The 12747-nt window shown below is 49.1% G+C and overlaps 1 protein-coding gene across 2 annotated transcripts in view; it reads right to left on the reverse strand.

Moving 5' to 3' along the window:
• LOC124116467 (phosphatidylinositol 4,5-bisphosphate 3-kinase catalytic subunit alpha isoform-like) overlaps positions 1-12747 on the reverse strand; it is a 43870-nt gene that overhangs the window by 20514 nt on the left and 10609 nt on the right. For both annotated transcript variants that reach the window (XM_046477806.2, XM_046477807.2), the window contains exons 9-11: positions 11477-11610; positions 7695-7807; positions 6204-6285 (exon numbers count right to left, since the gene is read on the reverse strand). In XM_046477806.2, coding sequence (XP_046333762.1) covers positions 6204-6285; positions 7695-7807; positions 11477-11610 — 329 coding nt within the window. The remainder of the gene's footprint in view (positions 1-6203; positions 6286-7694; positions 7808-11476; positions 11611-12747) is intronic.

Raw genomic sequence — 12747 nt, forward strand, 5'->3', positions numbered from 1 at the left:
CCGATGAATCCGCACCGCATACAAGTGATGACCGGAACATCTACGACCATTCCTGTCTTCAGGAAACAAGAGTCGATGCAAAAACGAAACGCCCGAATAGGTAACCGAAATACAATGAGGCGTGTAGCCAAAATATATAACTTACCGAAGAGCGAAAGCGAAACGCAGTAGAACCTAGAGCTAATCTGAGGTGATAAACACCAGAGAGTTCGACGGGCCCCGCTCGGGGAATCGAAGAATCAGCGGCGTCGGCGGCAAAATCTACGACCAATCCCAAGAGCGAATGCGAAACGCAGGAGAGCCCTCTAGGCTGGAGGCAAGGAACACCGGTGAGGTCGACGGGCACCGCCCAGGTACCAGAGAAGCAGCGGCGTTGGCGTCGGCGCCGGTGTCCACATCTACTACCATTCCTGTCGTCAGGAAACGAGAGTTGATGCAAAAAGTAAAACCCGGATAGGTGACAGCAATAGAATGAGTCGGGTAACCCAAAACTAAAACTGACCTAAGAGCGAATGCGGAACGCAAGAGAGCCGTCTCGTCTGGGGTGATAAACACCAGAGAGGTCGACGGGCCCCGCTCAGGGTATCGGAGAATCAGTGGCGTCGGAGATAGATGACCTGTTGGGCTACAACCAGGGACCAAAACTGTGAACGCCGGCGACAACTTTCAAGGCTACATCACGGAAGTAGTGGTTGGTGAAGGCGGTGTCCGATCGCCACGAACAGGCTTCCCTGAACGACGGGATGGAACAGTATACCGTGAAGAACCAGTGTAAATACGATCGCCCTGATCTCATTTTATTTCAGGTAATAGCCTTTGGGGGGAGGGTCCAATCCGGCGGCTCATACGCTTTAAGGATGACCGCCCGGAGCCACAGGGAAAAGTATTCCGGCTGACCAACGACAGCGACGAAGGGGAGACCGGCAGAAAAAGGTGTTTCCTAGACTTGCGGCAGTCTTTAGATCGTAGAATAACCTTCAGTGCCCTTACTGGGCATAATGACGCTCATCCTCATCCTCGGCACCCGCACTGGACGAGGGGGGAGGGGACAAGGAATGATCTATCAGGCTGTCCTGGGAGTTGAGTCTTTACGCTGACGTCCCAGTACGGTCCATGATGAACGGCGCCCTGGGTACCGCATTCGAACCGGGCATGGGAGACGTCGAGGGCGTGCTGTACATGGACTCGAGCGGCAGTAGTCAAAACCAGTAGAAACACCCGTCTTCTACTTAAGGTCGTAGAAGGAAGACGAGGGGAGTGGTTCGAAGGGCGTTGAAGACCACATTCAGATCCAACGCAGGCGGTCCAAACTTGGTCTTCAGGTCTTCAAGACTGAACGAGCGCAGCCAGGCCCGTAGGTCGGGAATTTTCGTCTTTCTCCGATCGTCCGGGATGGCCAGAACGGAGTAGATGGCGACCAGGTATGTGGGGGTGGTAAGCCCTTCAACCGATGGGTGCTACACAAGTACAGAAGGAACTGATCCAGGATCTGCGGTGACGCTGTCATCGGATCCTGGTGTTTGTCAGAACAAAATGCCTGGAACAAGCATCATTTATCAGCATACAGTCCCCCTGTAGATGGACGGTGGGCTGAAGCAATAGCCTTGGTCGCTCTAGCCGAATAGCCCTTGGCTTTCTGCATGTGTGTCAGGCGTGCAGACGATAACATGCGGGTATGAGGGTGTGGCTTCTCATTCTAACAGACCGTGTGGATGGAGCAGAAGGTTGGACCACACCGGAAGTTCCAGGGGTTGTCTCTGGCTATGTTTCGGAGGTCGATAACCCAACTTCTGGCTGACCAATAAGGCGAGACCAAAGTCAATGGCAGGGGTCGAGTGGCCTGGATCTCTGAAGAACCGTGGGAGGGAGAACCGGAGTCGGAAAAGCGTACGCGCGTAATCCTTCTCAGGAACGATGGAAGGCTTCGACTGCCACAGCGGTCGTATCCGGCACAGGTGGAATGGAAGACGACAGCTGGCCACATTCAGATATGAGGCAAACAGATCTAGGGTTGGGGTGTCGACCGTTTCACATAGTCTGGCCCGAGGCGCCGGAGAGCGTGAGGCGTCGGAGAGCTTGAGGCGCCTGGAACGCCGAAGATGGTGATTCTCGGGTGCGCCGGTCGAGTTTGTGGCGCCGGGAGAGGGGCGAGAACTCTGGGTCCGCAAACACCACACTACGGTGACGTCGTCAGTGGACACGATCAACAGGGCGTGACCGAGAATGCACTGTCAGCAAGTGCCGTCCTGGATAAGCATTTATCTCGAGGCCGTTGCTGTGCCAATGGTGTTGATCTCTGGATCACAGGTGGTCACAATGTGGGCTGGCGTGGGCCACTAGCCACTGACAAGGTGGCAGGGGAGGTAGTCAGCAACAGGGGTCTGCGATTGCGTACCGTCGGTACGATTCGGAAAAAGGTGTGATCGCCTGCGAGCCAACCTCAAGTAGACGAAGTAAACCAGCTTCACAATCGACCGCCGGGGCATCGACGTAACCGGGTAGTAGGAAGTCGAGGCAATATGGCCATTGCACGAAGTAATGAGATCGTTTTCATCCCTGAAGCGGCGTATAAGTACTCCTGTTCTTATATCGAGGTGACGATGGAGGACGACAACACGATACGAGGCAGGTATGCAACAGGGGTCAGTGGGACGGCCGAGGGACTTTAAGTATCAAATCGACACTGTGTCCGGTAGTCAAGGCGGAAGATAGGAAGGTGTCGTAGTCGAAAAGATCAAACCGGACGAAGGAAGGCGATCTCTTCCATCCCTTGAACGCCTATAGGCGCTATCGTTCTTATAGCGAAGGGTTGATGAAACAAGGTTCCTCGTGATAGCCGTGTTGGTAGAGGAGGTCTATTGTTTCCAACATCCGTGCATGGATGGACTGCGACAGGCGCCTGGTTGAGTGGTATCACCAAGCGTACAGGTAGACATGGAAACCAATCTGTAGAAATACATGGCACCCCTTGGCATGGTAAGTTGACCTAAATCCGGTCGGAGTTGTTGACAGTCCGAGTACTTGACACGTGACATGTAAATCACTCTGCGCAGTAGCCGAGAAAACCGCCTTGGAGTCGGAACTGAGGTGCAAACTCCACACACAGACAATCCTCAATGAACTGTGTGAGAGACGATCAAGTGGTGTACCCGAGTTTTGCGATAAAACACGGAACCCCATGGGCGTCGTGCAAAACCCGGGGAGCGCCGAGGAAGAGTCTCTCTCAGGAACGCTGGCGCTAGGGTAGGGTAGAACAGCGTTGATGTCTGCGATGTCGACGAAGTAAACTCTTTGTAAGTGGATGTCGTCGTCGAATCTGATACAGACGCTGTTCACATGACGCTCTGTTTCGATGGAAACCCGCAGGTCATCTCTCCGGAATCATAGCGCTTTAAACGACGGGATTATGGATAACGTCTCAGTGGGCAAGTTGAATCAGACCAACTGTCTATTGGTTGGTCTATTGGCGTCATCAGAGGTGCCGAGTCATCGGAGGCGCCGGGGGCGCCGGAGACATCAGCGTTGACGGTGTTGGAGACCGTGAACGGTCGTATGTCGTGCCAGGGGAGGCAGACTCTACGTTGGGAGCGCTGGAGCCGCCGGTGGAGTAGGAGACCGTGAACGGTCGTATGTCGTGCCAGGGGAGGCAGACTCTACGTTGGGAGCGCTGGAGCCGCCAGTGGAGTAGGAGACCGTGAACGGTCGTATGTCGTGCCATGGGAGGCAGACTCTACGTTGGGAGCGCTGGAGCCGCCAGTGGAGTAGGAGACCGTGAACGGTCGTATGTCGTGCCATGGGAGGCAGACTCTACGTTGGGAGCCGCCGTGAAGCTCCGCTGAGCGCTGCTGCCGTCAACGTAGGTGGGGGTCGACGAGCACGTTGAGCGAGGTGTGTCCTGGATACTCGCATGAGCTGAAGGATCACAGCTACGAATGACTGCAACATCGGCACTGCCTTGTGAAAGTACAGGGCGTCGTACAATCACGGCAGAAAGGGGCGGCCCCGACCAGATTTGTTCCCGCGGAAACAAGTGCAGCGAGGCAGAAAATCTGGAATTTAAGCAAAACATAACTATGTGGCAAAGCCACAAAGTGCGGGAAGCATAATGTGTGGCCAATCACAAAGTATGGGAAGCATAAAGTAACTCAAAAACAGTATATTTTATTAAAGTTTATGAGATAAACAAGTACGCTAAAAGGGAGCGAAAAGGCAAAGCCTTAAGCAAACACGTAACCATGTGGCAAAACCACAGAGTACGGGAGACATAATGTAACTCATAAACTTCGTATTATATTGAAGTTTATGAGAAGAAACAATTACGCTGAGAGGTAGCGAAAAGGCAAGGCTTTAAGCACACCAAAACAACATACATAAATGTAATGTATTACCCAAGCCAAAGAGAGAATTCAAAACGCAGAACACGACATTACGTGGCCACGTGGTGAATGGCCAAAATGGCGGGAAAGAAAACAAAATGGCGGGAACAACATTGCGCCCGTAAATTACTGTGACGTGAGCCACAGACGAGCGATAAACGTTACAATTTACGAAAGGGAAGACCCTAAGGTCACGGCCCATATCAGGTAACAATGTAGCAGCATATAATGAATGTAGAAACACACAAAATATAAAAAAACAAATAATAAGCTTTAATTTCCACAAGGGATACAAAGTACGTCCGTCCGTGGAGGTGACAAAGCAGTTATGTCTTTTTGTGTGACGTCATGACTTCCGGGTCACGTGCCGACTGTGAGAGGGCGCTGCCTCCTGGGCTGGTTGGGACAACTTTCTTCAGCAGCTGGATCTCACACAGTTCGTCTCTCTGTCAAACATAGCAGTAAATGCAATACGGAGTAATGCAGGATAAGTTAAAAAATAAAACAAATACAACATGAATTCTACAGTCTTGTCTTGTCTGGACTATGTCAAATATGTCATTTAACAATACATACAGCTGCAATAAAACAAATACAACATGAATCCGACAGTCTTGTCTTGTCTGGACTATGTCAAATATGTCATTTAACAATACATACAGCTGCAATAAAACAAATACAACATGAATTCTACAGTCTTGTCTTGTCTGGACTATGTCAAATATGTCATTTAACAATACATACAGCTGCAATAAAACAAATACAACATGAATCCGACAGTCTTGTCTTGTCTGGACTATGTCAAATATGTCATTTAACAATACATACAGCTGCAATAAAACAAATACAACATGAATCCGACAGTCTTGTCTTGTCTGGACTATGTCAAATATGACATTTAACAATACATACAGCTGCAATAAAACAAATACAACATGAATTCTACAGTCTTGTCTTGTCTGGACTATGTCAAATATGTCATTTAACAATACATACAGCTGCAATAAAACAAATACAACATGAATCCGACAGTCTTGTCTTGTCTGGACTATGTCAAATATGTCATTTAACAATACATACAGCTGCAATAAAACAAATACAAACATGAATCCGACAGTCTTGTCTTGTCTGGACCATGTCAAATATGTCATTTAACAATACATACAGCTGCAATAAAACAAATACAACATGAATCCGACAGTCTTGTCTTGTCTGGACTATGTCAAATATGTCATTTAATGTCAGACACATGATATTAACAGGAATGATTGGTTGGTTTGTTGTTTAACGCCGCACTCAGCAATATTCCAGATATATGACGGCGGTCTGTAAGGGACAATCTAGTGAATGACATCGTGAGCATCGATCCACGCAGTTGGGATACGATGTCTGACCACCCGATCCCATTAATTGCCTCTTACAACAAGCATAGTCACCATTTACGGCAAGCATGGGTTGCTGAAGACCTGTTCTACCCAGGATCTTCACAGGTCTTTTCCTCACTGATTTTAATGGAGGATGTTTACATATATCGTCAGTATTTTATGCCATGACCGCCTCTGTGGTCTTGTAGTAGAGTGTCTGCGAGGACAGCAAAACGTCTGGGTTTGATCCCCGGCCGCGTCATACCAAAACAAGTAAAAAGATGGTACTTGTTGCTACCCTGCCTAACGCTCGGCATTAACAGGCTAAAACAAGGTCTGGTCAGCTCGAAGTCAGTACGCTATGTCTAATCATCTGTTAAAATCAAAATGTTATTGTGAATGTGACCTAGATTTATCTGAGGAAAAGGCTTACTTTGACCCAACTGTTGCCATGGTTACTAACCTGTGCCACGTTTTCTCTGTCATTCCACTTCACAGAAGACAACAACTTGGGCAGAGAGTGGGGCATCGCTAGACAAAGTTCCCTGACACAAAAAAGCAAATATTCAAGACACTGAAACACACACAAAAACTAAACACACAATGTCCACATATATCTCAATGGAGCTGAAAATAATTCTGGACCAGACAAACCAGTGAATGACATAACAAGGAATGTTCCACGCTGGTGAGTGAGTGAGTGAGTGAGTGAGTGAGTGAGTGAGTGAGTGAGTGAGTGAGTGAGTGAGTGAGTGAGTGAGTGAGTGAGTGAGTGAGTGAGTGAGTGAGTGAGTGAGTGAGTGAGTGAGTGAGTGAGTGAGTGAGTGAGTGAGTGAGTGAGTGAGTGAGTGAGTGAGTGAGTGAGTGAGTGAGTGAGTGAGTGAGTGAGTGAGTGAGTGAGTGAGTGAGTGAGTGAGTGAGTGAGTGAGTGAGTGAGTGAGTGAGTGAGTGAGTGAGTGAGTGAGTGAGTGAGTGAGTGAGTGAGTGAGTGAGTGAGTGAGTGAGTGAGTGAGTGAGAACGCCACTTTTAGCAATCTTCCAGCAATATCACGGTGGGGGACACCAGAAATCGGGGCATGATGAATCACCTAAGTCAGGGAGCCTGAATGCTTGGACCACTCAAGGTCGCCTTTCAAAACAAGCAAAGGTTGCTTGGGGCCTATTGAAAGACCAAATCCCAACAGGGATATTTACACACGACAGTGGAGAGATGAAGATATTGTTACAATAGACAGACACAGGTTAGGGCTGGGACGGGTAACTCAGGTACTCGGGTCCGGTGGGTACTGAGTAGGACCCGAGTACCCACAGGACTACCCAGCCCCGTGGTTAGTGACGTGATATATTGTTTAAAGACAAAAAGTAACTAGAACTCTATGTTTAAACTACAAGTCACTAACGTTCGCACGCCATTCCTTCTGGCTTTTAAATGATTGAATAAAAACTTCAGTCAACTTCAGTGTATACACCAGATCGTTTTATACATGTATCAAAACACATTTTACCAGAGCTACGGTCAAACGTTTCCCAATCGGACAGATTGTACCTACCTCTTGAGACCTACAGCGGGTACCCAGGTAGGGTCGGGTAATAGGGGGTGGGTACCCGGGTAGTAAATTTGGACTCGTCCCAGCCCTAACACAGGTGATCATTGTGATACTTGTATTCACCAACAAACACACAATACACATCATACACTCTCACTTTTTGTCACTGTCAGCCTAAAGCAAAACAAAATAGCTGCTGTGAAGTCACGTTTCAAGTTTCCAAACCATGTTTCATGTATAAAGGCAGGTTCGTATTTGAGGGGAATATTCAAGTCCACATAGTCACATGTATGATCTTCATTGATCAGTAACACGCAGAGCTAAAAGTAATTTGACAATACCGTGATTTCACAAAATATAATTATCGAGATCATCTTTCCTAACATCCCCCAGTCGTTTTTAACTACCTCCTCTTCCACAGGAGTTCCTTGTCCTGCTCCGACAGATCTGACAGAGGGTCTTTGCTGATGATGTCTTCCAGCATCTTCTGGTCCCGCTCCAACTCTTGCTTTGTGTCGATCTGAAACAGGATCTACAGTCAATCCTCTGAAGCTGAGGGGGTAAAACAAGGACTGGCAGAGATACAGGGCAGTGTAATGTGTGCGAGGGGGTAAAACAAGGACTGGCAGAGATACAGGGCAGTGTAATGTGTGCCAGGGGGTAAAACAAGGACTGGCAGAGATACAGGGCAGTGTCAGGTGTGCGAGGGGGTAAAACAAGGACTGGCAGAGATACAGGGCAGTGCAATGTGTGCGAGGGGGTAAAACAAGGACTGGCAGAGATACAGGGCAGTGTCAGGTGTGCGAGGGGGTAAAACAAGGACTGGCAGAGATACAGGGCAGTGTAATGTGTGTGAGGGGGTAAAACAAGGGCTGGCAGAGATACAGGGCAGTGTAATGTGTGCGAGGGGGTAAAACAAGGACTGGCAGAGATACAGGGCAGTGTAATGTGTGCGAGGGGGTAAAACAAGGACAGGCAGAGATACAGGGCAGTGTAATGTGTGCGAGGGGGTAAAACAAGGACTGGCAGAGATACAGGGCAGTGTCAGGTGTGCGAGGGGGTAAAACAAGGACAGGCAGAGATACAGGGCAGTGTAATGTGTGCCAGGGGGTAAAACAAGGACTGGCAGAGATACAGCGCAGTGTAATGTGTGCGAGGGGGTAAAACAAGGACTGGCAGAGGTACAGGGCAGTGTAATGTGTGTGAGGGGGTAAAACAAGGGCTGGCAGAGATACAGGGCAGTGTAATGTGTGCGAGGGGGTAAAACAAGGACTGGCAGAGATACAGGGCAGTGTAATGTGTGTGAGGGGGTAAAACAAGGGCTGGCAGAGATACAGGGCAGTGTAATGTGTGCGAGGGGGTAAAACAAGGACTGGCAGAGATACAGCGCAGTGTAATGTGTGCCAGGGGGTAAAACAAGGACTGGCAGAGGTACAGGGCAGTGTAATGTGTGCGAGGGGGTAAAACAAGGACAGGCAGAGATACAGGGCTGTATCAGGTGTGCGAGGGGGTAAAACAAGGGCTGGCAGAGATACAGGGCAGTGTAATGTGTGCGAGGGGGTAAAACAAGGACAGGCAGAGATACAGGGCTGTATCAGGTGTGCGAGGGGGTAAAACAAGGGCTGGCAGAGATACAGGGCAGTGTAATGTGTGCGAGGGGGTAAAACAAGGACTGGCAGAGATACAGGGCGGTGTAATGTGTGCGAGGGGGTAAAACAAGGACTGGCAGAGATACAGGGCAGTGTAATGTGTGCCAGGGGGTAAAACAAGGACTGGCAGAGGTACAGGGCAGTGTAATGTGTGCGAGGGGGTAAAACAAGGACAGGCAGAGATACAGGGCTGTATCAGGTGTGCGAGGGGGTAAAACAAGGGCTGGCAGAGATACAGGGCAGTGTAATGTGTGCGAGGGGGTAAAACAAGGACAGGCAGAGATACAGGGCTGTATCAGGTGTGCGAGGGGGTAAAACAAGGGCTGGCAGAGATACAGGGCAGTGTAATGTGTGCGAGGGGGTAAAACAAGGACTGGCAGAGATACAGGGCGGTGTAATGTGTGCGAGGGGGTAAAACAAGGACTGGCAGAGATACAGGGCAGTGTAATGTGTGCGAGGGGGTAAAACAAGGACTGGCAGAGATACAGGGCAGTGTAATGTGTGTGAGGGGGTAAAACAAGGACTGGCAGAGATACAGGGCAGTGTAATGTGTGCGAGGGGGTAAAACAAGGACTGGCAGAGATACAGGGCAGTGTAATGTGTGTGAGGGGGTAAAACAAGGACTGGCAGAGATACAGGGCAGTGTAATGTGTGTGAGGGGGTAAAACAAGGACTGGCAGAGATACAGGGCAGTGTAATGTGTGCGAGGGGGTAAAACAAGGACTGGCAAAGATACAGGGCAGTGTAATGTGTGCCAGGGGGGGGTAAAACAAGGACTGGCAGAGATACAGGGCAGTGTAATGTGTGTGAGGGGGTAAAACAAGGACTGGCAGAGGTACAGGGCAGTGTAATGTGTGTGAGGGGGTAAAACAAGGACTGGCAGACATACAGGGCAGTGAAATGTGTGTGAGGGGGTAAAACAAGGACTGGCAGAGATACAGGGCAGTGTAATGTGTGCCAGGGGGTAAAACAAGGACTGGCAGAGGTACAGGGCAGTGTAATGTGTGTGAGGGGGTAAAACAAGGACTGGCAGAGATACAGGACAATGTAATGTGTGCGAGGGGGTAAAACAAGGACTGGCAGAGATACAGGGCAGTGTAATGTGTGCCAGGGGGTAAAACAAGGACTGGCAGAGGTACAGGGCAGTGTAATGTGTGTGAGGGGGTAAAACAAGGACTGGCAGAGATACAGGACAATGTAATGTGTCCGAGGGGGTAAAACAAGGACAGGCAGAGATACAGGGCAGTGTAATGTGTGTGAGGGGGTAAAACAAGGACTGGCAGAGGTACAGGGCAGTGTAATGTGTGTGAGGGGGTAAAACAAGGACTGGCAGAGATACAGGACAATGTAATGTGTCCGAGGGGGTAAAACAAGGACAGGCAGAGATACAGGGCAGTGTAATGTGTGCGAGGGGGTAAAAAAAGGACTGGCAGAGGTACAGGACAATGTAATGTGTGCGAGGGGGTAAAACAAGGGCTGGCAGAGATACAGGGCAGTGTAATGTGTCCGAGGGGGTAAAACAAGGACAGGCAGAGATACAGGGCAGTGTAATGTGTGCGAGGGGGTAAAACAAGGACTGGCAGAGGTACAGGACAATGTAATGTGTGCGAGGGGGTAAAACAAGGGCTGGCAGAGATACAGCGCAGTGTAATGTGTGTGAGGGGGTAAAACAAGGACTGGCAGAGATACAGTGCAGTGTAATGTGTGCCAGGGGGTAAAACAAGGACTGGCAGAGATACAGGGCAGTGTCAGGTGTGTGAGGGGGTAAAACAAGGACTGGCAGAGATACAGTGCAGTGTAATGTGTGCCAGGGGGTAAAACAAGGACTGGCAGAGATACAGGGCAGTGCAATGTGTGCGAGGGGGTAAAACAAGGGCTGGCAGAGATACAGGGCAGTGTCAGGTGTGTGAGGGGGTAAAACAAGGACTGGCAGAGATACAGGGCAGTGTCAGGTGTGTGAGGGGGTAAAACAAGGACTGGCAGAGATACAGTGCAGTGTAATGTGTGCCAGGGGGTAAAACAAGGACTGGCAGAGATACAGTGCAGTGTAATGTGTGCCAGGGGGTAAAACAAGGACTGGCGGAGATACAGTGCAGTGTAATGTGTGCCAGGGGGTAAAACAAGGACTGGCAGAGATACAGGGCAGTGTCAGGTGTGTGAGGGGGTAAAACAAGGACTGGCAGAGATACAGTGCAGTGTCAGGTGTGCGAGGGGGTAAAACAAGGACTGGCAGAGATACAGGGCAGTGTAATGTGTGCGAGGGGGTAAAACAAGGACTGGCAGAGAGCCAGGGCAGTGTCAGGTGTTCCATCTGCAGCATGGTATCTCTCATGGTAGCACAATAAAACTGGCATTAGTCTGGACAAGCACAAGCATCCAGCCAGCCACCCACACCCATGCACGTCCAAGCACATCACTATAGAAGTGCAATAATCTTGAAAGCGACATTAAACCTTATTTCACCTCTCCAAATGCGAACAAAACTGACATCATGAAGATCGATCTACGCAAATGGGATACGATGAAAGTCATCTCCTCACCTGACTGTAGGTATCCCGATGTGTGATGTGGTTGGCCAGCTGTTCGAAGTGGGAGTCTGGGGGGTACCGCACGGGATGGCTGAACCGGTCAAACTCCAGCTCCAGACAAGGACAGTCTTTGTCTGGGTTCGAGCCTGGAACAGGTGGGGTAGGGTTACAGATTTCAACATCAGAGACAATTCCACTGTTTAGACATACACGAACCCTTCTCCAAGAGAAGGAGCTCAACAGGTATATTTTTTCATTTTACATCACACATTTTTTTTAATAATTATTTTTCCAATAATATTTTGCAGTGGTGGAACCACAAATATGGCCAGGGCTTCACACATTATATCGCTGTGGGAATCAAACCCAGGTCTTCATCTTGACAAGTGGACACCTTAACCACAGGGCTACCCAGGCCCCCGATCAGCAACTAGAAGATATCCTCATGTATATTCCTTGCCTGCATGCCACATTGTCTTAGATGGTGTATGTCTATATGACAAAACAGCTATCTTATCTATGAAAATGTTAATAGTATCTAAACTGAAAAATCTTTAATGTTAAAAAAGCACTTTCTGTGTAAAGTTATAAAACTAGTATTTGAACATGTTTCCGTTTAAACCCCACTGAAAACACTGTAGTTTTATCTGTAAATATATGTACAGATATAGGATTTACATATCCGGTACCAGCTCAACAAATCCTGCACCTGTCTTCGTGTGATGTCCAAGTTGGTTCAGACAACCTCCTGAAGCCAGTGTGTTCAGACAACAAACCTACTGAAGCCAGTGGGTTCAGACAACAAACCTACTGGAGCCAGTGGGTTCAGACAACAAACCTACCGAAGCCAGTGGGTTCAGACAACAAACCTACTGAAGCCAGTGTGTTCAGACAACAAACCTACTGAAGCCAGTGGGTTCAGACAACAAACCTACCGAAGCCAGTGGGTTCAGACAACAAACCTACTGAAGCCAGTGTGTTCAGACAACAAACCTACTGAAGCCAGTGGGTTCAGACAACAAACCTACTGGAGCCAGTGGGTTCAGACAACCAACCTACCGAAGCCAGTGGGTTCAGACAACAAACCTACTGAAGCCAGTGGGTTCAGACAACAAACCTACTGGAGCCAGTGGGTTCAGACAACCAACCTACTGAAGCCAGTGTGTTCAGACAACAAACCTACTGAAGCCAGTGGGTTCAGACAACAAACCTACTGGAGCCAGTGGGTTCAGACAACCAACCTACCGAAGCCAGTGGGTTCAGACAACCAACCTACTGAAGCC

The sequence above is a fragment of the Haliotis rufescens genome, unplaced genomic scaffold, assembly GCF_023055435.1.
Source record: "Haliotis rufescens isolate VD_foot unplaced genomic scaffold, xgHalRufe1.0.p SCAF_42, whole genome shotgun sequence".
NCBI lineage: Eukaryota > Metazoa > Mollusca > Gastropoda > Lepetellida > Haliotidae > Haliotis > Haliotis rufescens.